We start from the raw sequence: 19,481 nt of genomic DNA, 5'->3' as shown, positions 1-19,481 counted from the left end.
AGTTCTTGGTAATGTCACGGTTGTGCCATATTTTCTCCACTTGATGATGGCTGTCTTCACTGTGTTCCATGGTATATCTAATGCCTTGGAAATTCTTTTGTACCCTTCTCCTGACTGATACTTTTCAACAATGAGATCCCTCTGATGCTTAGGAAGCTCTCTGCAGACCATGGCTTCTGCTGTAAGATGCAACTCAGAAAATGTCCAGAAAATCCTACTAGAACAGCTGAACTTTATTTGGGATTATTCAGAGTCACTTTAAATGATGGCAGGAGTGTACTGATTACTATTTAACATGAGTTTGAATGTGATTGGTTAATTCTGAACACAGCCACATCCCCAGTTATAAGAGGGTGTGCACACTTATGCAACCACATTATTTTAGTTTTTTATTTTTTATTTTTCCCCCTAAAATATTTCAGTTTGTTTTTCAATTGAATTGTTCACGTTATAGGTCACATTAATGGTGGAAAAAGTTCTGACATGATCTTGGTCTCATTTTTTTACATCACAAAAACCTGGCATTTTAACAGGGGTGTGTAGACCTTTTATATCCACTGTAGGTGTGCTTTTTATGTTGAAAAGGCCACACCCTGCACAACTGGAGAGTAGAGTGGTTGGCAAATAAAGTTTGGCAATGATTCTGCTGGCTGTGGTGAGAGTGGGCAAGAGTTCCCTGTAAAATACAGAACGGATTTCAAAGTCCTGCTTCTCAAACACATCAAGCCCACATATCATCATCAAGCCCACATATCAAAGAGCTCAGGGCATATATTGTCCCAATAAATCACTTTGTTCCCTAAACACAGGCTCATTTGTGGTTCCTAGAGTCTGTAAGAGTATGGAGGGTAGAGCCTGTGGAACCAGCTCCCACTCTGGGTTCAGGAGACAGACATCATCTCTACATTTAAGGTTAGACTTAAAGCATTCCTCTTTGATACAGCTTAAAGCTTGGGAGCCATCCCTTAGTTAGGCTGCAATAGCACTAGACTGCTGGGGGAACTCATATCATCTCTCTCTCTCATAGTCTGCAGGTATTTCTGACTCCAGAGCTTTAGGATCAGGATCTGACATTACTCAATAATATTTTTCATGGAACAATTCGTTACTCTGAAAGTTTGATAAGCACAAGCAAAACTGCTAAGATGAATAATACAGTTTACTGTTACTAAAAGCTCTGTTTGACTAATATTTGCTCTTTGAAAAGATATCTTCTAAAAATTCAAGGTTGTGACCCTTGACAGTTAGTTTCTATTTTCTTTTGAACTTATTCTGTTCGTTTTTTTGTTGATGTTGTTGTGCCTACATATTTGTCTGTGATTAGTCTTAATGCCAGGGTGTAGTTAATATTGTTTTATTCAACAGTCGCACTTGGTTACCGGTGATTTAAGATCACATACGGCCCTGTGAGATCATTTATGGCTGGCTCATGGAGTTGCCACTTTAAAATATACTTTCTCATTTTCTCTACCAGGCTATATAGCTGTAAGTCCGAATCTGAGAGTGAGAAACATCTTGACACATCAGAGAATCATATTCAACCCACTGAATAACTCTCAATGCCATTAATAGATACGCATGCAGTCTCCATCTGCATCCCTCTCCACTTACATTCTTTTACAGAAGAAACAATTTTCAGAAGCTTTATGATCTTTTGGTTCAGAGGACTGAATGATGTCATGGGATGATGCCATGTATACCACATGATCATGAATGATGATGGTTCATCTAAATATGTTGTGGAACCAGATCTCTAATCATATTGGTTGCAGAAGAACATGACTACACTACATGACCTTATGACGTACTTTCTACCATATGATCATAAACTAGTTTTTAATCTATTGTAGGCTTTATGTCGTTTCTATAGTCTTGTAGGATAGAGATACTTGGAAATGCACTTTTGAATTACGCATGGCTCCATGACGTCACAAATCATATGAGAGCATGATGCAGGATCATTTCTTCAGTTGAAGCTTTTTCATCTGGAAATACTTGCACAATTAATATTACATGTACCATGAAGTCTGGTGAAAATCCAGCCATGCCTTGTTACAGAAATTTTGCATACACACACATTACTATTGTACGTCCTGATGACAGCTAGATGCTGATGGAGATTTGATCTAAAAAGTAGCATCAGTCAGGGCTGTCCAGCATCTGCATCTTTATTCTCTTTACAACTTATCTCATTAAAAATAGCAGATCATATTGAACATGTTAGATATTATAAGTCAACTTGTGTGAATGCCAGTCAGTGCTCATTGCTAACAAAGTGACTGAGTGGTTCTCTGCGACTTCGGTTCTTTGAACCTAAATTAATAACTTTTTCCTCCTAAAGATTGTAACACCTCATGTCTATAACGTCCCAGTCAAAGAAAAGGTTTCTTTATGGTCATCACCATCATGAAGAAACATGATGCTCTAGAACAGAGGTCTTCAACAGGGGGTCCGGAGGTACTGCAGGGGGGGGGGGGGGGGGGGTCGCGAAATTTTTGGTTGATTAGACAATTGCTTATATTTTTTAAATTTTCAACCAATTTTGTTCCCACAAATTTAAATGTCTTTAAATACACATTAACATGAATCCAACATATTGTAGCGAACGGATAAATGGAGGCAGAAGACGTTCAGACACATTCAGCGACATATATAAAAACATGAATATATGAACCTGTGTATTATTTGAATAGCTTAGTATTGAATGCACAATAACAGGGTAGCTATGTTTATACATGGCACTAGGCCCAGTTTAATATAAAACACGATTTTATACAATATATATAGTAGGGGGTCCCTGCTCCATCTCTCCATCAGTGTGGGGGTCCTTGGCCTGAAAAACATTGAAGACCCCTGCTCTGGAAACTAAAGCTAAATTATTGATGAGATGAGGAAAAAGCTTAGATCAATGCTAATAAAGAGAATTTACCGAGCTCTGTTTTTAGTCAGTCAAAGAGCCTGGATCAATGCGATCAGTATCACCTGTGTTCACAGGCTGTCAAATGGCTGCAGTCAGCATTGAGAGACATGAGATACCTCCTAAATAAAAATGGGATTGTTGTTGTGACAGAGGGCTGTAATCAGTACAATCAGACCTTTAGCAAAACACTGACAAGTCAGATTACATGTGACTGAATTTAATAATAATCAATTTTTTAAGCAAAATATTGATACAGTGGTAAAAAAAAAAATACAATTGATGATCCTGAGATATTTTGGAGCTCAGAACTGCTGCTCTTCAGAAACAGAGTCGATCAGGCGTGCTCATTCTTGTTGACGGACAGAAATCGGTCCTGTGCTCCCTTGTGATTCCATTTGTAAACAGTCTGTCCACACAGCAGTGAGTCAGCGTCAGTCTGCTTGCTGTGTGACAACCTCGTACTGTGGTTTCTGTCTGTAGAGACAGTAGTGCTGAATCATGAAAAGGATGTCAAACACCACGGAGAACAAGCCCAGACCAAACTTTGTAGGATCGCCAAATATCAGCCTCCACTCATCTGAGGAGAGACACAGTGCAGTCAGTCAATAAGTTTGTGAGACAAGCGAGTGTGGATGTGTGTGTGCGCGCTTTATGTGCAGCATGTGGTAATTGCAAACTGTAATTCAATCCTCTAAAAGAGGACACCAGATGTGGATGTCAATATGGCAAAAAGTATAAAACAGGACAAACGACTGTAGTTACCGTTGTTGTAAGACTGTAAAATCATCTGTAGAATGCTGAGGTTTCCTCCAATGAAGTCCAACAACACATTGCCAATACTCCACCCATCAGTGCTCTGTCTACTGTAGTTCATGTATGCCTGCAAACACATCCACAAAGCCACCAACAGTCAGTGAGACCTGCTCGTGTTAAAGAATCACATATACAACAACATGAGTTTTGTGGAGTAGCATAGGATGTGTTGATAAGATTTTACAAGAAACATGGAATCAGTGAAACTGAATTACATTCGGTTTTTATCAGTGTATTTTCTATACACATACACATTTGTATTATATTGCTATTCATATATTTTGAGAATATTTGAAACATTTGACCAAATACACTTTTGTACAGCTTTTTATTCTCACTGTCTTTCCTTCTTTTGGACTCAGTGTGTATGAAAGTTGCTTACCTGAGGCACATATTTGATCAGAGTGACTGCTAGTTTAATGTAGGAGAAATAGTAGAGGTAGTCCAGCCAGGTGATCTGTTTTGCTACAGCTAGAAACAAGCTGACCAGAGCAAACACCCAGGCAACCAGCAACAAACACACGGCCGTCCAGGAAACCTTTTGACCCCCCCTCTGAAAGAGAGACCACACAGAGGTTTACACAGACACAAAATCCATTATGTCTTGTCAGAACAATTGCATGTCCACACATTTACACGCATATGAAATCAACTACTCTAAGCTGGAGTAATATTCTCATTTGTCGTTTTGTTGATATTTGTTGTGTGATAATGTTGTTGTGCTAATCCAATGGCTGTACATAGCACACAACTCTCCTGAATAGTGAATATTAGTAGAGGGAAAACATAGCATTCTTTTTCCTGCTTCACATACTTCAGACAGAAGTGACAAATACAAACAAAAAACTGGTTTAGTTTGGAAAAGACAGAGAGAGAAGACAGTATCCAGCATCATTAAGCCATAGAGTAGCCATTTCTGATCCTTCATTGATTCTTCAAGTCCCGGAATATAAAAGATACATTTGTTAAACATCCACTCTTTCACGGGAGCTCACCTCATACATGGCAGCCTGGATAATGTACACCAAACAAAACAAGACAGCATGGAGACTGAAGAAGACGTCATTAGCATTGACAGGGTTAATTCCATTAAGGTTTCTCATCAGAAACTCCTCCTGCAGGGCAGACACACAGAAACGTATCAGGGAATCATTCATCACTCAAAGTCTACTGTATCTCCAAACATAGGCAAGGTATGTAAAGGTTCAGCTACTGCAAGACAGCTCTTAACTCAATCAACTCAAATACACAGAAAAACATTGGGTTTCACTCTGAACTGACTTGAGACTCAAATCCCAAACAGAGACCTGAGAGGGAAATTCCCCCATCTGCATGCAAGTGTCTTTGGGCAAGATACTGAACCCCAAATTGCCCCTCATATAAAAAAGAAAGTGCTGCCCATAGATGCACTGTATGAATGGCCAAAAAACCCAACCTGACCATTTACCATTAAGAAATAAACATAAACATGACTGAAATCACCTGTAAACTGCGACATGTGCCATATGGCCAATGTGACCTTTATTTCAATTTTCACTTTAGATGTGTATCGTAACATGCTGTTTGCTGATGTGCTCCTGTTGCTGCACATACCACATGTATAACCTGCTGAGCCCCCTTTTAAAGTAGGGGGTTGGTTACCTTTATATATGGCACCCAGAACAGCCCTATGTTGAAGACACTGTAAGCGATGAAGCCTGTTAGGTTGAGAGCCAGGAAGTCGAAGTTGAGACCTACAACACTGAAAACAAATATGTTTGAATTATTGGTCTGAGGCCATTTATTTTTCTCAATTTTATATACAGTTCTTTCATGTACATCCAAATCAGGCATCATCTGCTCCAAAAATGGGTGGAGTCAAATAAATGGTGCAATGTCCTAAGTTGTTTAACACATCTACATGTCTGTTTTCTTGACCATATGACAAATAAAGAAAAAGTGCCCCAATTTATACTTAAAATAAATTATCACTTTTAATATTAACATGGGAAACATGTTCAATGTTTCTTAATTTTTGTATCATGTATTACTACAATATTAATAATAAACTATTTATACAGCACTTTCTTCAACAATGTTGCAAGAAGAAGCAACAGGTGCTGTAGATATATATATATATATATATATATATATATATATATATATATATATATATATATATATATATATATATATATATATATATATCTCAGTGGCATCATCTCAGTTTGATCCCAGTATTCCCTTCCTGCATGCCGAAGTGCCCTTGGGCAAGATACTGAACACTGAATGGCCCCTCATAGAAAAAGTGCTGCCCCTAGATGCACTGTATGAATGTGTGTGTGAATAACAAAACTGCACTGTAAAGTGCTTCGAGTGGTCATGAAGACTAGAAAAGCGCTGTACAAATACAGACCATTTATATACACACAGCATTAAATTAATCTGTGTTTTCACCTGGTCTGTCAAAGCAAGACTAAATCTGAGTGCATGCATACTGTACATTATCTGATGCTACATAACCAAATATTGTGATGCAAAAATCAAGCAGTACAAGAAAATACATATTTCTCCACAGAGAAAATATTCAAGAAAAGCGACATAAATGAAGAGAACAGACAGAACACTACCTTTTTCTCTTCCAGTTGTCCCATGCTTGTGGATAGAAGGACACCGACCAGGCCACGAAGTAAATCCAGCCAATAACCTGACTGATTACCAACAGGATGTTGCTATGGATAACCATAAAATGGATCCTGACCGACAAGCTGAAAGAGAGAGAGTCCGGCTTACACACAAAGAACTGGGACTGTAGAAATGTACCATCATCGTTGCATTATCATATAAAACAGGCCATACATAGTCCTAGAGTTTCAGTTTCAGTGTGCAGTATACAAAACACAAAACCCCCCACACCCAGGTGTTCTGGTAGATCCCTGCCTCTCACTCTGAGCACAGCCAACATCATTGAGCCTGGTCAAGCCTATAATCAGCCGTTCAGTCCATGTTCACTGATCCTAAATGTATTCATGTAACAAGTACAGTCTGATCTGTGCTCAACGCATACTAGTGTCTAAGACGCGATTTTTAAAAAAGGGTCTTAATCTCATTAATGCTCAATACACAACTAAAAAGCTTGGGGAGTTGAGCTTCGTCTTCTGTGGTGACACATAAGGATTATCTGAATTGTACCACACACAATGACATATGAAAGCTGGCCTGTCTTTGGTGGGGAAAAATAAGTACACATATTTTTTTAAGTTCATGTCAGTAAAATAATAATCCCAAAGCCATTGTACTGCTATAATTGTTCCTTGTTGCTGAGGCAATTTCATTCTAACAGACAGGACACAATCCAAAGTCATTACAATGCACTGCAGGATTCCACTAAAGCTATTACAAGGCTTTAGTCGTGTATGTTAGACTATTCAAGTGCTTATCTTCCAATATATCTGCAGATTCCTGCTTTGTTTTACTGGGTTTCAGTAAGAAAAGTTGTATGTAGAGAGTAGAGAGAGGGAAGTTTCTAATGAAAACACTAACTTTGGAAGAGGTCTGAGGGCTCATATTAGCTTCTGCTGAACTGTAGAATATATATGTAGGTTTTGTCTCTTCAAACACACATATGGCTTCGTCAATGCCGTTTGAAAATTAGATCAAATTTGGATGTGAACCTGTCCTTGCCCACTTGTGTCCGTGCATGCTGTTGCTGTGCTGATACCCACCTGTTGAAGTCAGTGTTGTTGCTAATCAGGTGGGTGGTCACCTGACCGGCAGCACGGGCTGTCACATTGAAATTGACAGAGGTTGCTTCAACTGGCAGCAACACCTAAACAAGAACAACAACATGAACGGGTGATGTGATATGTTTGTTGAACCACTTGAATTAAAGCTGAAATCTACACTTCAATTACATCTTGATTGCAAATCCATTGTGGTTGTGTACAGAGGCAAATTTACAAAAATTGTGTCACTGTCCAAATACTTATGGACCAAAGTGTAAACATAAAACCTGCACAGAGGCTCACCCAGAGGACGACTAGTTTGTATTTGGTGTGATAGGTTACCTGCTCAGGCACTGTGATTACGGATGTGTAGTTGGACTTGGAGCTGTAGGTGACGTTTAACTGAATCACAGCTGACTGGTTGACAGGGGAACTGGAGACAGACACAAACATTCAGTCAGAACAACACTGATCCTGACGGCTGCTTTTACAAGAACATTAGGGGCTACCAGGATTTGGATTGTACCTCTATAACTTGCTTCTTTGCTAAAGGCAGAGGTTCAGCAGCAGTTCCAGTTCTGCTGTGCAGTCAACACTGAGAAACGCCTGGCTGTCTGACATGTTTTTCAGTTTAAGCTAGAGTAACTGCAGAGTGACATCCACTTTTTCACCTACACAGTCTACTTTCATTTGTACAGAGGTTTCTGTTACACACAGCATCTAATACAAATCTGTCCGTCCTGGGAGAGAGATCCTCACATGTGATTCTCTCTCTTTGTACCTTTTTTTTTTTTTTTTCTGCAAAAAGGGGGTTCAGGGGAGAGGATGTCATGTCACACCTTGTTAAGCCAAATTACTTTAACTGTTCTGTTGATACAACTGATGCCTGTAAGATGTTGAAAGGCTTAGAGGAGACTATGACAGGCTACACAAACTGCAAATTACTTATAGGTAAAGATCCATATTAGCAAATTGGAATTTGCCCCCAAGTTACGGAAATTGTTTCCCCATCTCTTGTATTCCCCCAAAGAATAATGACGAGATCCAAGCAGTAACCTCATTGCAAGGGTTTTAGCCACAATATAATGTGAATACAACTTTTGTAGACTGTCTCGATGTTACCTGGAAGTAATGGTGATGTTAGCTGTAGAGTATTCCTCAATTGTGACGGCAGCAGGAGCAAACAAATCCACTCTGGAGTCTGTAGGAAAAAACAAGGACATTTAAAAAAGCTATCAATCCAAGATGCTCACAAAAAAGGTTGTAGTGTGGCATGATCATAAAGCATATTTAATCAATTAGTAAATTACTTTAAAGCCCATCTATTCACTTCATCATGATCGTCATGAGGTGATTACATACTTCAATGGGGACTGAACATGTAGATGAAACCCTACATCTTGTTTTTTCTGTTTTATGAATTAAACAAACCCACATGACCTCATTGAGACTTTTAAAGTGAAGACATGAGACAATAAGAGTTCATCACCAGAGATGTTGGGCAGTGTCCACAGGAGCAGGAGCTGAACAGATAACAATCTCTTGGCCAAGCCCAGACCAACCATCTCTGCAAAATGATGGGTGCTGCCTGCCTGAAGAACAAAAGACACACAAAGCATCTCAGGAATCACATACAGCCAACTCTTCAACACTAATAAATGAGAAATGCAGGAGAAATGTGGTGCACATCAAACTACAAGAGAAAAGAGAAAGTAAGTGGGACCTTCACCATCTGATTTCACACATACAGTGCAAATGTCAAATACACTAAGTCCAGCAATCCCTAACCCAAACTGAGAGAGAGAGAGAGAGAGAGAGAGAGAGAGAGAGAGAGAGAGAGAGAGAGATATATATACACGACAAAACTCACACAGAATAAACTCGCTCAGTCTCTTCTCCACTGGGCCTCGGGTGAAACACTAACCGTCAGGAGAGGGAAGTGATCGCAGGTGGAACACCATATAGCACATTCCTTCTGTGGAATCTAACATAATCCTCCCTTCCGCTCTAATAACATGCTTCTTATTTCGTTTACAAGACTCTTTAGAAACCCGGTGTTTTGAGCATATGTCCTGCTCAATATTAACAGAGGTTATGGTTTAGACGAAATCTGCTTTCATGGGATATTGTCAAGTAAACATATAAAAGGTAGTTATTGTGATAAGTACACTTACACATTCTGTGTGTGGATTAAATGTTAAATATTTCACATTCTTTTATGGTTTCAGCATTTGAAAAAAAAAAAAGTTAATTTAAGAAAGTAATGACTAATATAAACCTTATAGTTTAACAGAGAAATAAGACAAAGGCTAACGATACTAACGTAAGACCCAAAGCTTTTCTGCTATGTGTTGTCGAAACGTGATTTTAGAAATTTCTCGTCCCAAAAGAAAAGCTTTACTCGGCAGGTGACCACATTCTGTGGCAAACAACAAGAGGAGGTTTGACAACAAAACTCACCCTGAATAAACTTAGCTCATTCTCTTCTCCACTGGGCCTCGGGTGACACACTGACCGTCAGGAGGGGGAAGTGGTCGCAGGTGGAACACGGACATTTACTTGATCTGAACCAGAACAATGATCAAACTTACTGCAGCTGTGATGTTCCACTACTTCCGCATTGGTCACGAGACAAACCTCCTGATCTTGTTTGGACGAGACAGACTAGACGCTTCAATGGCGTAACACTGCCCTCTACTGTCAGTTATGAAAGGTCCTTTAACAGTCATTAGTATTTTTTGTGTGTCTGATACAATAATACAGATATTCCACTAATATCATCAAGTTGGTCTACTGACAAATCTCCAGTCAGACCAGACGCCCCTAACTGTGAAGTGCGCCTGTATTCAGACCTTCTATGGTTCATGGTGAAACATCGACTGTAAATAAAAAGGTGACATGCTCTGTTCCAAGCAGCATCAGTCCGTCCTGATAGAAGGATCCCTCACACCTGGCTCTCTCTGGGGTCTCTATGGTTTCCTCCCTGTTAACAGAGTTTGTCCTTACTCTTGCTGAGGGTTAAGGGCAGAGGGTGCTGCACCTTGTTGAGCCATATAGACACATTGTGATTATGGGCTTTAACAATAAAATTGGATTGATTGATTGATTGACTGATTGATGCCAACCTGGCATCACCATACCCTCACTGGTTGGAGGATACGTTATTTACACCCAAAACAAAAATATGGGTTAGGGTTAGGGTTGCTGTAGCAAAGTGTGACAAATATACAAAAAATAAAATAAATCAGGAAAGGGGGTGTTTGGTTCCAGAATCTTAGAACTGGGCCAGTGAAGCTCCTGTTTTCATCAATATCTATGAGAGACAGACAAAACCTCAAAGAACCTCACTGGAATCGAGCAGAATTTGTATTGTTGCAGTCAACATGGATAAACCTGAGCAAGTTCCGGAGCAGAAAAGAAATACAGACTTTAATACATCCTCCATTATGCTCTGGTGGCTCTGAAAATACCCCAGCTCTTTCTTATAAAAAAATGCTGATCGAATCAATGCCCACTTTTTCCATTGTTTGAACATAATGTTGTCATGTCTACCGTTGCCACCTGCTGCCAGGTTCTAATGGTGTTCTGCTGACTTATTCACAGCACCAACTGACGTCAAAGTGGTGATTGCCAGTGCTTCCATAGTCCTTGCCAGTGTACCCGACCCGTAGCCTCAGCTGGGGGCCCTGTGATCTCTTCTATATCCTCTATAGTCTTTACAGCATATAACTGCTCCTCTCATACCATTATCTATGTTGCTATCACTAGTAGTAGTAATCCACATATATATGTAGTTTTTTACATCTCTGTATCTGAAAGACAATCAAGGAAATTAAACAACTTTACATGAACTCATATCACATCAGTCTCAGACGCTAATGCCATTTGTCGTCACTTGTCCCATCAGCAACAAAAAATCTTGATAATGACAACTAATGAAATTCCACAACTTTAGTTATAATATTAACAGTTCATTAGATGATTATCGTAAGTTATGTATATAGTTAACTAAAGTCACTAATATAGGACATTTGTGAATAATTGAAACTATTGTGCAAATGTTTAGTGTCAAAAGGCACCTTAGCAATGAGGGTACATGCTGGTATGAGCTATTATCAATAAACTTCCCACAAAGTTAATAAACCTGTACACAGTTACAAAATGTATACTCACATTATAAGTGTAGAACAGAATTTAGACATGTCAAACATTGAATTCTACCTTCACATATATTTCACAATACACCAACCACAAATGAGCAAGCCTACACCTCAGTTTACCCACTAACAAACACAGTACCTTTCTTTACTCTTGAGCTAACTTACCAATAAGCATGTTCCCCACCGAAATCAGACAAAGTCAAACTGTCCATTTTATGAATGGACAATTTGGCTAAAACAATGCGTTAATTGATGATGTGTTTTTCAGTCCTGGAAATGTTGGATTTGGTCAATTAAAAATAACTCATCTTTTTGAGGGAAACTTAGGGTTAGGGTTAGATTGATACTATATACAGGCACTGTGACTCACATTCCAACACAGTAGGTGGCGATAATGCACCTTAACGTTGGATGCCACCCGATAAAAAATAACGAACGAAGAAGAAGACCATTCAGCGCTTCTTGTGCCCACACTCGAATGATTGTCGGAACTATCCTGCGCTGTACTTAGTTTCAGTGGGACACTTACTGAGTGAACTCCAGGGGCTTGACCTTTGAAGTGCTTCCTGTCTGGCTGTGTGGCTTCCTCTCCAGCAGCAGACTGTGGAGACTGAGTCCTGGGAGCTGTCACCATGTTTCTGACGAGGCTGTGTGCTCCTCTGATACCGCGGTAAGACCTCCAGACATGTTTCTCTGTCCACTCAGGCTTGTTCCATTCCAAAGCCTCTGTCATTTGACGGAGAGGAATAATGTTAAATAACTCACAGTTCATACAGTAACTAACATACAACCTGGTGGTGAATGTGCTTGGTGCAAGTACAAAGCACACAAACGGAGATGCATGTTATTTAACCTTGTTCTCTAGTGGCGGATCCCACATTTACTCTCTCTGTCTCTCTCTGCGCGCACTCGCAGGTGTGTTTGCCCCGTGGTCACGCGGACAGTGTCGCCGCTCCACACGCACACAGCTCAGCTGGACTCGAACAGGACGTCCGTGGTGCGCTGTGGTCGGCAGAGATATGAGAGGCTGTACCCGGTGATGCTGGTCCGTCCTGACGGCTCCACAGTCAACATCAGATACAAAGAACCCAGACGCATCCTCATGGTCAGTGTCGGTCCTGGCCTCCACTCTCTCTTTACAGCGCTCTGATCTGTTCAATAACATGTAAATGCCTCATTGTCGGTACCAGTGTGACTGTGTTAGTTGTCTTCTTTTAAGCAGGTGCTGAAAATGAGTCAAGTTAAGGCACCTTATAAAGGGGACTCCATAGGCAAGCTCAATGCTACAGTGGAAAACAGTATGCAGAATGGCTGAATGGATAGCTGACATTGGGCTGTGTCATATCAAGCATCCACCATGATATCTTGATCGTTATTTTAATAGTTTAAGGGCAGACTCACTGATTGCGTGTGTCGGCCACGAGAGTCCGCACATTCAGTGTCATGTTATAGCAGGATAAACATACCGCACATGTGTGACAGTATAGGCATACATGGCTGCTCAGTGAAGCTAGCGTGGCTGCCTAAAAAGTCAAGACTGAATTTTAAAATGTGTAAATAAAAAGCAAGAGGAGGAAAAAACAAACAGCAGCAGCATTAAGTCGAGTTATGAATCTGTTCTTTAACAAGTTCTTGTTCTTGTACAAGACCTGGCTAACTTAACTGAAGAATGAGAGATGAAATGTTTCACTTAATCACATGTTGTATCCTCTATGCCAGCCATTCCCAAACTTAAGAATGCCGCGGCCCAATTTGAAAACTGAAAAATGTGTGCGGCCCACCCACACCTTTAATCACAACTATATGATCCACACACAGGACTAGAATCATACATATTATTAATTTGATAGCAAAAATAATTGTATATGAACGCAGGCATATGCAGTGCAAATCCAATAACATCCACATTTAATCGTAACAATTTGCAAAGCAACCAATGTAAAAAAACATGAAGTGCAAATAGTGTATTGTTAAAAATATATTCTTACTGTTTGTATAACAGAGCACAACAAGAATATCTGGGAGAAGACAAACACATTTGAGGCATAACCAAATATACTTAAGGCTCTCTCAGCGTATTTTTAAAAGATTCTCGAAGCTTGGATAAATATTGTCCATGTTTAGTTTCTAAATGGCGGCGGCGCACTTTACATGGTCCCAGGGTCTTGTTAGCTAGCATCTCAGCGCACAGCACACACACAGGCTTGGGGGTTGTCCTCTGGGCCAGCGACAGGTCCTCACTTGAGTCCTCTTTTTAGTTTTGAATGATTCAGTTGGACTTCCTGATTCCCCTTCGTCATCAGCAGCTTTCCTCTGCTCCATCTTGCTCGACCCAGCTCACAACAAAGTTCTCCCTCACCTGTGATTCACCCGCTAATGATGCGTTCAAGTGTTAATGTGACGGTCAGCAAAAACAACGACACCTTCTATATAGGTCAGATAAAATAAGAACAACGTGGAATTTAAATCTCTTGTCTTTGTTTCATTACCTGTGATGATTACTTTTTTTTAAATCAATCATAAATGTTTGGTGGTAATCAACGCTTACTTACAAATCTGAAACTTTTTTATCTATTTATTTTCTGATGACCTCTCACGGCCCACCCGCAGTGGCTTCACGGCCCACCAGGGGGCCGCGGCCCACACTTTGGGAATGACTGCTCTATGCGCTTTAGTTTGACTCTGATTGAGGCCACACTGTGATGGAAACATTTGTTATTACTAGTCAATGAAAACATAGGGTCCTGTCCTGGTGCGCCACTGCACAGTTCATTGCTTATATGCCAGTGAATTGGTCAGGGTGTGAAAGTGCACTGCATGCCTGTTGGGGCCTCAAGTGACGCTTATATGTATGTGTGGACTGTGGAGGGGGTGCCAAAGTGAAACTATTAAGAAGGGGCAAACTAAACATAAAATAAATTAATAACTAGGCCCTACCACCAATAATTACCGACAGTTGTCTTTTCTTTCTTTCTTTTTTTTCTTTTTTGCATCTGTCGCGGGTTAGAAGCACCATCAACCTTCCCACTCCAGTGGGGGATCTCCTTCAGAGAAACTCCTGGGTTAGGGACATTTGCATGTCTGAAAGCAGCTTATGTGAGAGACTGACTGAAGTATTCGATTTTGGACTAACTGAGTGCCATTCTAGTAAAGTGATAAAGTTAACAGATGTACAGAGCTAAAGATACGCTGCAGACACTATCTTAGAAAGTGCAATTCTTGTTCTGTGAGTGTGTAAATTTGGTCTGATTTTCAGCCACATCTTAAAACATATTTTGGTAAAGAAAATGTATCCTTTATCATGTTAAACTTACACATCTCTATCACCAAAGTCATAAGCTTCTTGTCTATAAGGGTGTTACTCCATTGTTCATGTTTTGTAAGTTGATTTGTGTCTCTGTGTGTTTTTAAAGATGCCAGTCAATCTGTCCACTCTGTCTGAAGAGGAGCGCCGAGCACGACAGAAAAAGAGGGAAGTGAAGAAGCTCAAAAAAGAGAAGCCGGTCCACTACGAAGACGATTTCGAAGCTGATAAATATAGCCACTTCTGGAAGAAGAAATGACCTCTCATACAGTGAAGCACGGCTGAGGCAACAACCCTAAAAATCAGACTCTCACTTGAAGCTTCCATGTGTCCGTATGCAGTGTATTTAAATTTGGTTCATTTTCATTCCAGTAAAGGGATTCCTGCAGAAGTTTCCAACAGGATACTGAAACCCAGTGTAATGACGTTTTTATGGCACGATAAACTCTGCTATTGAGTTTTACTGTGACTCTAGTTTTTCTTCTAAAAAATATAAAACAACCTATTGAAGCTGAAAACTCTAGCAATGATCAGTTAATAAATCATTTTAAAGCTGAGTATCCATTTGATGAATTTCCATCAAATACACAAACTTGTTGGAAAATGTTTTTGGGCCTGCTCGTGGCCTGGCCAGTGCCTGCGCAACTAACAGCCCGCGGGCCTGCTGCGTCCCTTCTGAGTTTTCCTATTGCCCGCAAGACTCTGGCTGATATGTGTGTGTATGTGTGTTATATTAAAACTAAGGTCTTTCTCTTTGCAGACAGATCCGCTCCCTGATTTTCTCTTCCTGGGGCTGCCTATGTGTGCAAACACACACTCACACATGGTGTGATCACAACAAACACTGCGCTGTTTAAGTTAATAGCGAATATTTATGAAAAAGCTAAATCAAAAGCTGTCTGTAGTCTGAATGATGATGTTAGTTTGTCATAAATCTGGTTAAACTCTTATAAACTTATATAATGTATGAGACAAACCAGCCCCTCCCCTCTTAATGTCTAACTGTGGTACCTACAGACATATTGCTCCTCTACAAACTATTTAATTGTCATGGCAGGTTCTCCAAATCATGTTTTATACAGCTAATATAATATAATGTATGTTCCTTCAATAACACAGGATCCATACATTTATTTCAAGAATACATTTTATTCATGGTTTTACACATTATCTTGTCTCTTGGTTGTCTTCTGCTGTCTGAAACAAAGTGAATGATAATTCTTAAATTTCAAATTTCCCTTTTAAATAATACCACTACATATTAACAGTTGGGTAAAAAACTAAATATAATGTGCAATATTTAAGCATACCCCTGGACTCCTGTAGCTGGTTAGTTTTTCCCAGTGGCTGGTTACTTGTATCCTTGTGGATGGAAAGCCATGTCTGCTCTGAGCTACTTCAATCAGAGTTGTTAAGTCTCAGTGGATACTGTTAATCTACATTCATCTTCTTTTCTACATTTGTGGATATGGACCTGTCGGAAAAAGTTGAATTTGGCTACTTGCTATCGAAGTTAAATAGCCTTGATACAGGCCGTTAAAGAAGACCGAGGCAGCAGCTTGTCACCTTCCTTCTGGTTACACTGACTCAACAGATTTCATTGGTTATGGATGATCTCTGTACCTTCCTGGAAGTAATTATGCACATACATACTGAAACAGGAAACATTTACAAGAAAGTACCATCCATTAAAAATCAGAGCATCACTCTCTTACACACATGGTAAAGGTACAAACCAGTATAAGATAAAATGGGCTATTTTTAATGCATATAACAAATGGAGGGAACTTATTGACCAAAGGAAGCAAAATAAGGAATGTGGTTTTAATTACAGAAAGTCATTTAACTAACCATGAAAAGTAAAGGAAAAGGAAAAGTATATTTATTCTTATTCTGGCTTTATTCAAGTCTTCCTACTCCATCCAGTAGGTGGCGGTAATACAACATAAACCGGGCCGCCAGCCGACAAAAACATACGAGGAGTGTATTCCTCGCGAAACTTCCGTAAGTGTGTGTCCTTGCTAAAGCAGAAATGGGCTACTGGGACGTTCCAGAGGGCACAGGCTGCGTGGAAAAAACATGGATAACCACCAAACTGGGCACAGCTCTGGGTAAATATCAGTACCAATCAAACCAGTTTTGAGCCGTGCAGGTTGTAGATGTAGACGCTCGTGTTGAGTCGTGAATGCAAAGTGTTGAACTGGCGTACAGGCTAACGAAGCTAGCAGGTTAGCCTTGTGTTCCAGTTTAACTGGTGATCATGGCAACTGGTGAAATGTTGTCTTTATTCCAGATGTTGCTGGTCGTTTGCAGACTCTGTCGCAGATTTATGGAAGTAAATCAGTCTAATCAGATTTAGACATTTTAAAGCCTTTGAATTTCTAGCACTGGATTTTTTTTACGTTGATGGCAATACCATGTTCATTGTAGAAGAGGAAATACTCTTCCACACTTCATGCCTTTGATACACAAGCTATGCAAGTTGTGTTATATTTACAGTTATATTTGTGTGCAGTTGTGTGATCTAATTAGTAAGACTGAGTCTGACTAAGACTCCAGCAGTCTATCACAGACACTGTTCAGTGTGATGCTTTCTACATGACTATAGTTCCCATAGTCAGCCCTGTGTGACCTATTGTTGATTTCAACCTTGTTAATGTATGCTTGTCTTTGTGTGTTTTTCTTCAGGTCTGGTGGGTTCAGCCTATCACATAGTGGCATTCCAGCCTGATTCTGCGTTGGCAGCAGTGCAGAGCGCGACCAGCAGAACTGTCACCATGGGTACATTTTGATATTAGTCAAGTAAAGAGCTGTGAAGTCTTACGTGTTGTGTTCTTGATCATAAGAGGTCCAATTCCACTGGAGAAAATCATGGAAATGACCGATTTCTCCTGCTGATCCACTGATATTATCCAATAATGTAAACACTAGAGAGATTAATATTATTTTTGAAAATGTGCTTGTCACATGTTAATGTTTTAAAGATATTTTTTTGGTTTGCTTACACCAGTAATGTCCGACATCATACTCCTGAGCTGTGAACTCAGCAGTAACAAATGTAAATGTTCCTTTATTCCACTTGTTTTATCGTTATTTCTGTTCTGGAGTTCAGCACACTCAATTCAAAATTAAACAATAACCAAGGTTATACACTTATCTTTAAATGTTAATTTGAGCTGTATATGAAGAGTGTAGGAATAAAGAAGAAGAAGACACTAATATTTGCTATTTGGTTACAAATCGTTTGCAAAGACTTGATGTGTCTGACATCAGCACATGCTTTGTTCTGTAACTACTACTTATCAGGTCAGTGATTGTGGGAATATTATGGATTAAAACAGTGTCTATTATTATTATTATTATTATTATTATTATTTTTATAGACTTGCTGCACTATCCTAAAATGAAAGCTGGAAGGAGGTACCTCATAGTTTGATATTACATGTATATGCATCAAACTTTATAATGCTGACATGGGTTTCTGTCTCTTTTCTATCAGCCACCATGGGGGCTATTTTTGGTATGGCGACATGTCTCACTGCTCAGGCCCGTGAAGCTCCAGATGAACCACTTAATTACTTCATTGGGGGCTGCACCTCTGGGATCTTCCTGGGAGCCAGAAGTAAGTATCTGTTCTGGCAGCGAGGAGTCACTCACTGCACATCATGTCCAGTATGTATAGTCAACGGAGTGATGGAATTTAATGAGGGTCAGCGTTCAATGAGGCTCACCTCCACTTCGTGTCCACGCAATCTGCGTCTTTGAAAGCAAGATGTCTGTTTTGTTTAAGAAATGTTTCAACACACCAGCAAACAAGCTAAATTTACCATTTAGACACAAATAGACTATTATAAATAATTTTTTAGTAGTACTGGTTATTACGGGTTTATTTTAATCTATTTCATCTTTTACCTAAGTGAATCCATATTGTCTGCTCTTTGTGTCCATATCCAGCCCACAGTGCTATAACGGGTACGTCAGCTTGTCTCGGTCTGGGAACACTGGCCTTCTTCACAAAAGTCAGCAAGGTGGAGGGATGGAGGCTTGTCGGACCACCCAAACTGTGAGGAGCAAGAGCACTGTAAAATAACCTATATGCTGTAAAAAGAGTTCATGAAATAAAGTTATTATAAAAAAGATCAAATAAACGAGTCAGTGCATTTGATTTCATCTCAGTTGTTGAGAACAATACTGGTTTAATCCCGGAGCGTCACCGTTTAGGGGAGTTAAATAATTTGAAAAGTTAAGAAATGTAGAAGTTTACAATAAAATAGCTGTTTGGAGTTAAGTGTTTGTGCCTTTACAGATCTTTTATTATTATTTTATCATAAAGGCATGTACGGATTCATTAGTATTATCCTGGTTATGATTAGGCTTTTGGTTATTATTCTTATCCTGGTTTCAGCACCCTGGATCAGACAAGATATCCAGATTTGAGAAACCTGGATATACCACCTGGTGTGCTCCACTAGAAAACAGCATACTGAAAAAACACTTTATTCATGTCCCTGAGCATTTTTAATTGGTACAGGACATAGTGGAAGAGATAGTAATAATGACATTTGTGGGGACAGATTGCA

General features: G+C 39.7%; 3 protein-coding genes across 6 annotated transcripts; 2 read left to right on the top strand and 1 right to left on the bottom strand.

Annotated features, from left to right (window-relative positions):
- Positions 1-2,919: 2,919 nt before the first annotated feature.
- ctns (cystinosin, lysosomal cystine transporter) lies at positions 2,920-10,056 on the bottom strand. 3 transcript variants are annotated; one of them, XM_034584074.1, is made up of 11 exons: positions 10,029-10,056; positions 8,927-9,029; positions 8,560-8,638; positions 7,780-7,870; positions 7,438-7,541; positions 6,343-6,480; positions 5,375-5,474; positions 4,729-4,848; positions 4,116-4,286; positions 3,683-3,800; positions 2,920-3,497 (listed from the first exon to the last, which is right to left on the bottom strand). In XM_034584074.1, exons 2-11 carry the CDS (start codon positions 9,000-9,002, stop codon positions 3,352-3,354), a joined length of 1,143 nt encoding a protein of 380 aa, XP_034439965.1. In that variant the 5' UTR covers positions 9,003-9,029; positions 10,029-10,056; the 3' UTR covers positions 2,920-3,351. The 3 variants fall into 3 exon arrangements, with proteins under 3 accessions (XP_034439965.1, XP_034439963.1, XP_034439964.1); XM_034584072.1 differs by having other exon boundaries at positions 9,898-10,051; XM_034584073.1 differs by lacking the exon at positions 10,029-10,056 and adding an exon at positions 9,308-9,395.
- Positions 10,057-12,109: 2,053 nt separating this feature from the next.
- mrpl55 (mitochondrial ribosomal protein L55) lies at positions 12,110-17,411 on the top strand. The gene is made up of 4 exons (XM_034584088.1): positions 12,110-12,267; positions 12,513-12,702; positions 15,011-15,865; positions 17,401-17,411. The coding sequence occupies exons 1-3, from the start codon at positions 12,230-12,232 to the stop codon at positions 15,158-15,160; spliced, it is 378 nt and encodes a 125-aa protein (XP_034439979.1). The 5' UTR covers positions 12,110-12,229; the 3' UTR covers positions 15,161-15,865; positions 17,401-17,411.
- On the top strand, positions 16,853-19,049 carry ndufa11 (NADH:ubiquinone oxidoreductase subunit A11). Of its 2 annotated transcripts, none has more exons than XM_034584086.1 (4): positions 16,853-17,012; positions 17,590-17,682; positions 18,401-18,523; positions 18,856-19,049. In XM_034584086.1, the coding sequence occupies exons 1-4, from the start codon at positions 16,934-16,936 to the stop codon at positions 18,966-18,968; spliced, it is 408 nt and encodes a 135-aa protein (XP_034439977.1). In that variant the 5' UTR covers positions 16,853-16,933; the 3' UTR covers positions 18,969-19,049. The 2 variants fall into 2 exon arrangements, with proteins under 2 accessions (XP_034439977.1, XP_034439978.1); XM_034584087.1 differs by lacking the exon at positions 18,856-19,049 and adding an exon at positions 18,674-18,705 and having other exon boundaries at positions 18,401-18,568.
- Positions 19,050-19,481: the final 432 nt, after the last annotated feature.

This window comes from Hippoglossus hippoglossus, chromosome 4 (assembly GCF_009819705.1).
Source record: "Hippoglossus hippoglossus isolate fHipHip1 chromosome 4, fHipHip1.pri, whole genome shotgun sequence".
NCBI classification, from domain to species: domain Eukaryota; kingdom Metazoa; phylum Chordata; class Actinopteri; order Pleuronectiformes; family Pleuronectidae; genus Hippoglossus; species Hippoglossus hippoglossus.
This window is presented reverse-complemented; position numbering and strand designations above follow the sequence as displayed.

Bases quoted from the DNA above. Each gene is read 5' to 3' on its own strand.
- ctns (XM_034584074.1), bottom strand. From the start codon at position 9,002: ATGGTTGGTCTGGGCTTGGCCAAGAGATTGTTATCTGTTCAGCTCCTG. The intron at 5,475-6,342 runs GTAGTGTTCTGT...ATTTGTTTTCAG, and splicing joins GACAACTGGAAGAGAAAAAG to TGTTGTAGGTCTCAACTTCG. The intron at 4,849-5,374 runs GTAACCAACCCC...TCTGCCCTGCAG, and splicing joins TCTGGGTGCCATATATAAAG to GAGGAGTTTCTGATGAGAAA.
- mrpl55 (XM_034584088.1), top strand. From the start codon at position 12,230: ATGTTTCTGACGAGGCTGTGTGCTCCTCTGATACCGCG. The intron at 12,268-12,512 runs GTAAGACCTCCA...GCGCACTCGCAG, and splicing joins TGTGCTCCTCTGATACCGCG to GTGTGTTTGCCCCGTGGTCA. The intron at 12,703-15,010 runs GTCAGTGTCGGT...GTGTTTTTAAAG, and splicing joins AACCCAGACGCATCCTCATG to ATGCCAGTCAATCTGTCCAC.
- ndufa11 (XM_034584086.1), top strand. From the start codon at position 16,934: ATGGGCTACTGGGACGTTCCAGAGGGCACAGGCTGCGTGGAAAAAACA. The intron at 17,013-17,589 runs GTAAATATCAGT...GTTTTTCTTCAG, and splicing joins CAAACTGGGCACAGCTCTGG to GTCTGGTGGGTTCAGCCTAT. The intron at 17,683-18,400 runs GTACATTTTGAT...CTTTTCTATCAG, and splicing joins CAGCAGAACTGTCACCATGG to CCACCATGGGGGCTATTTTT.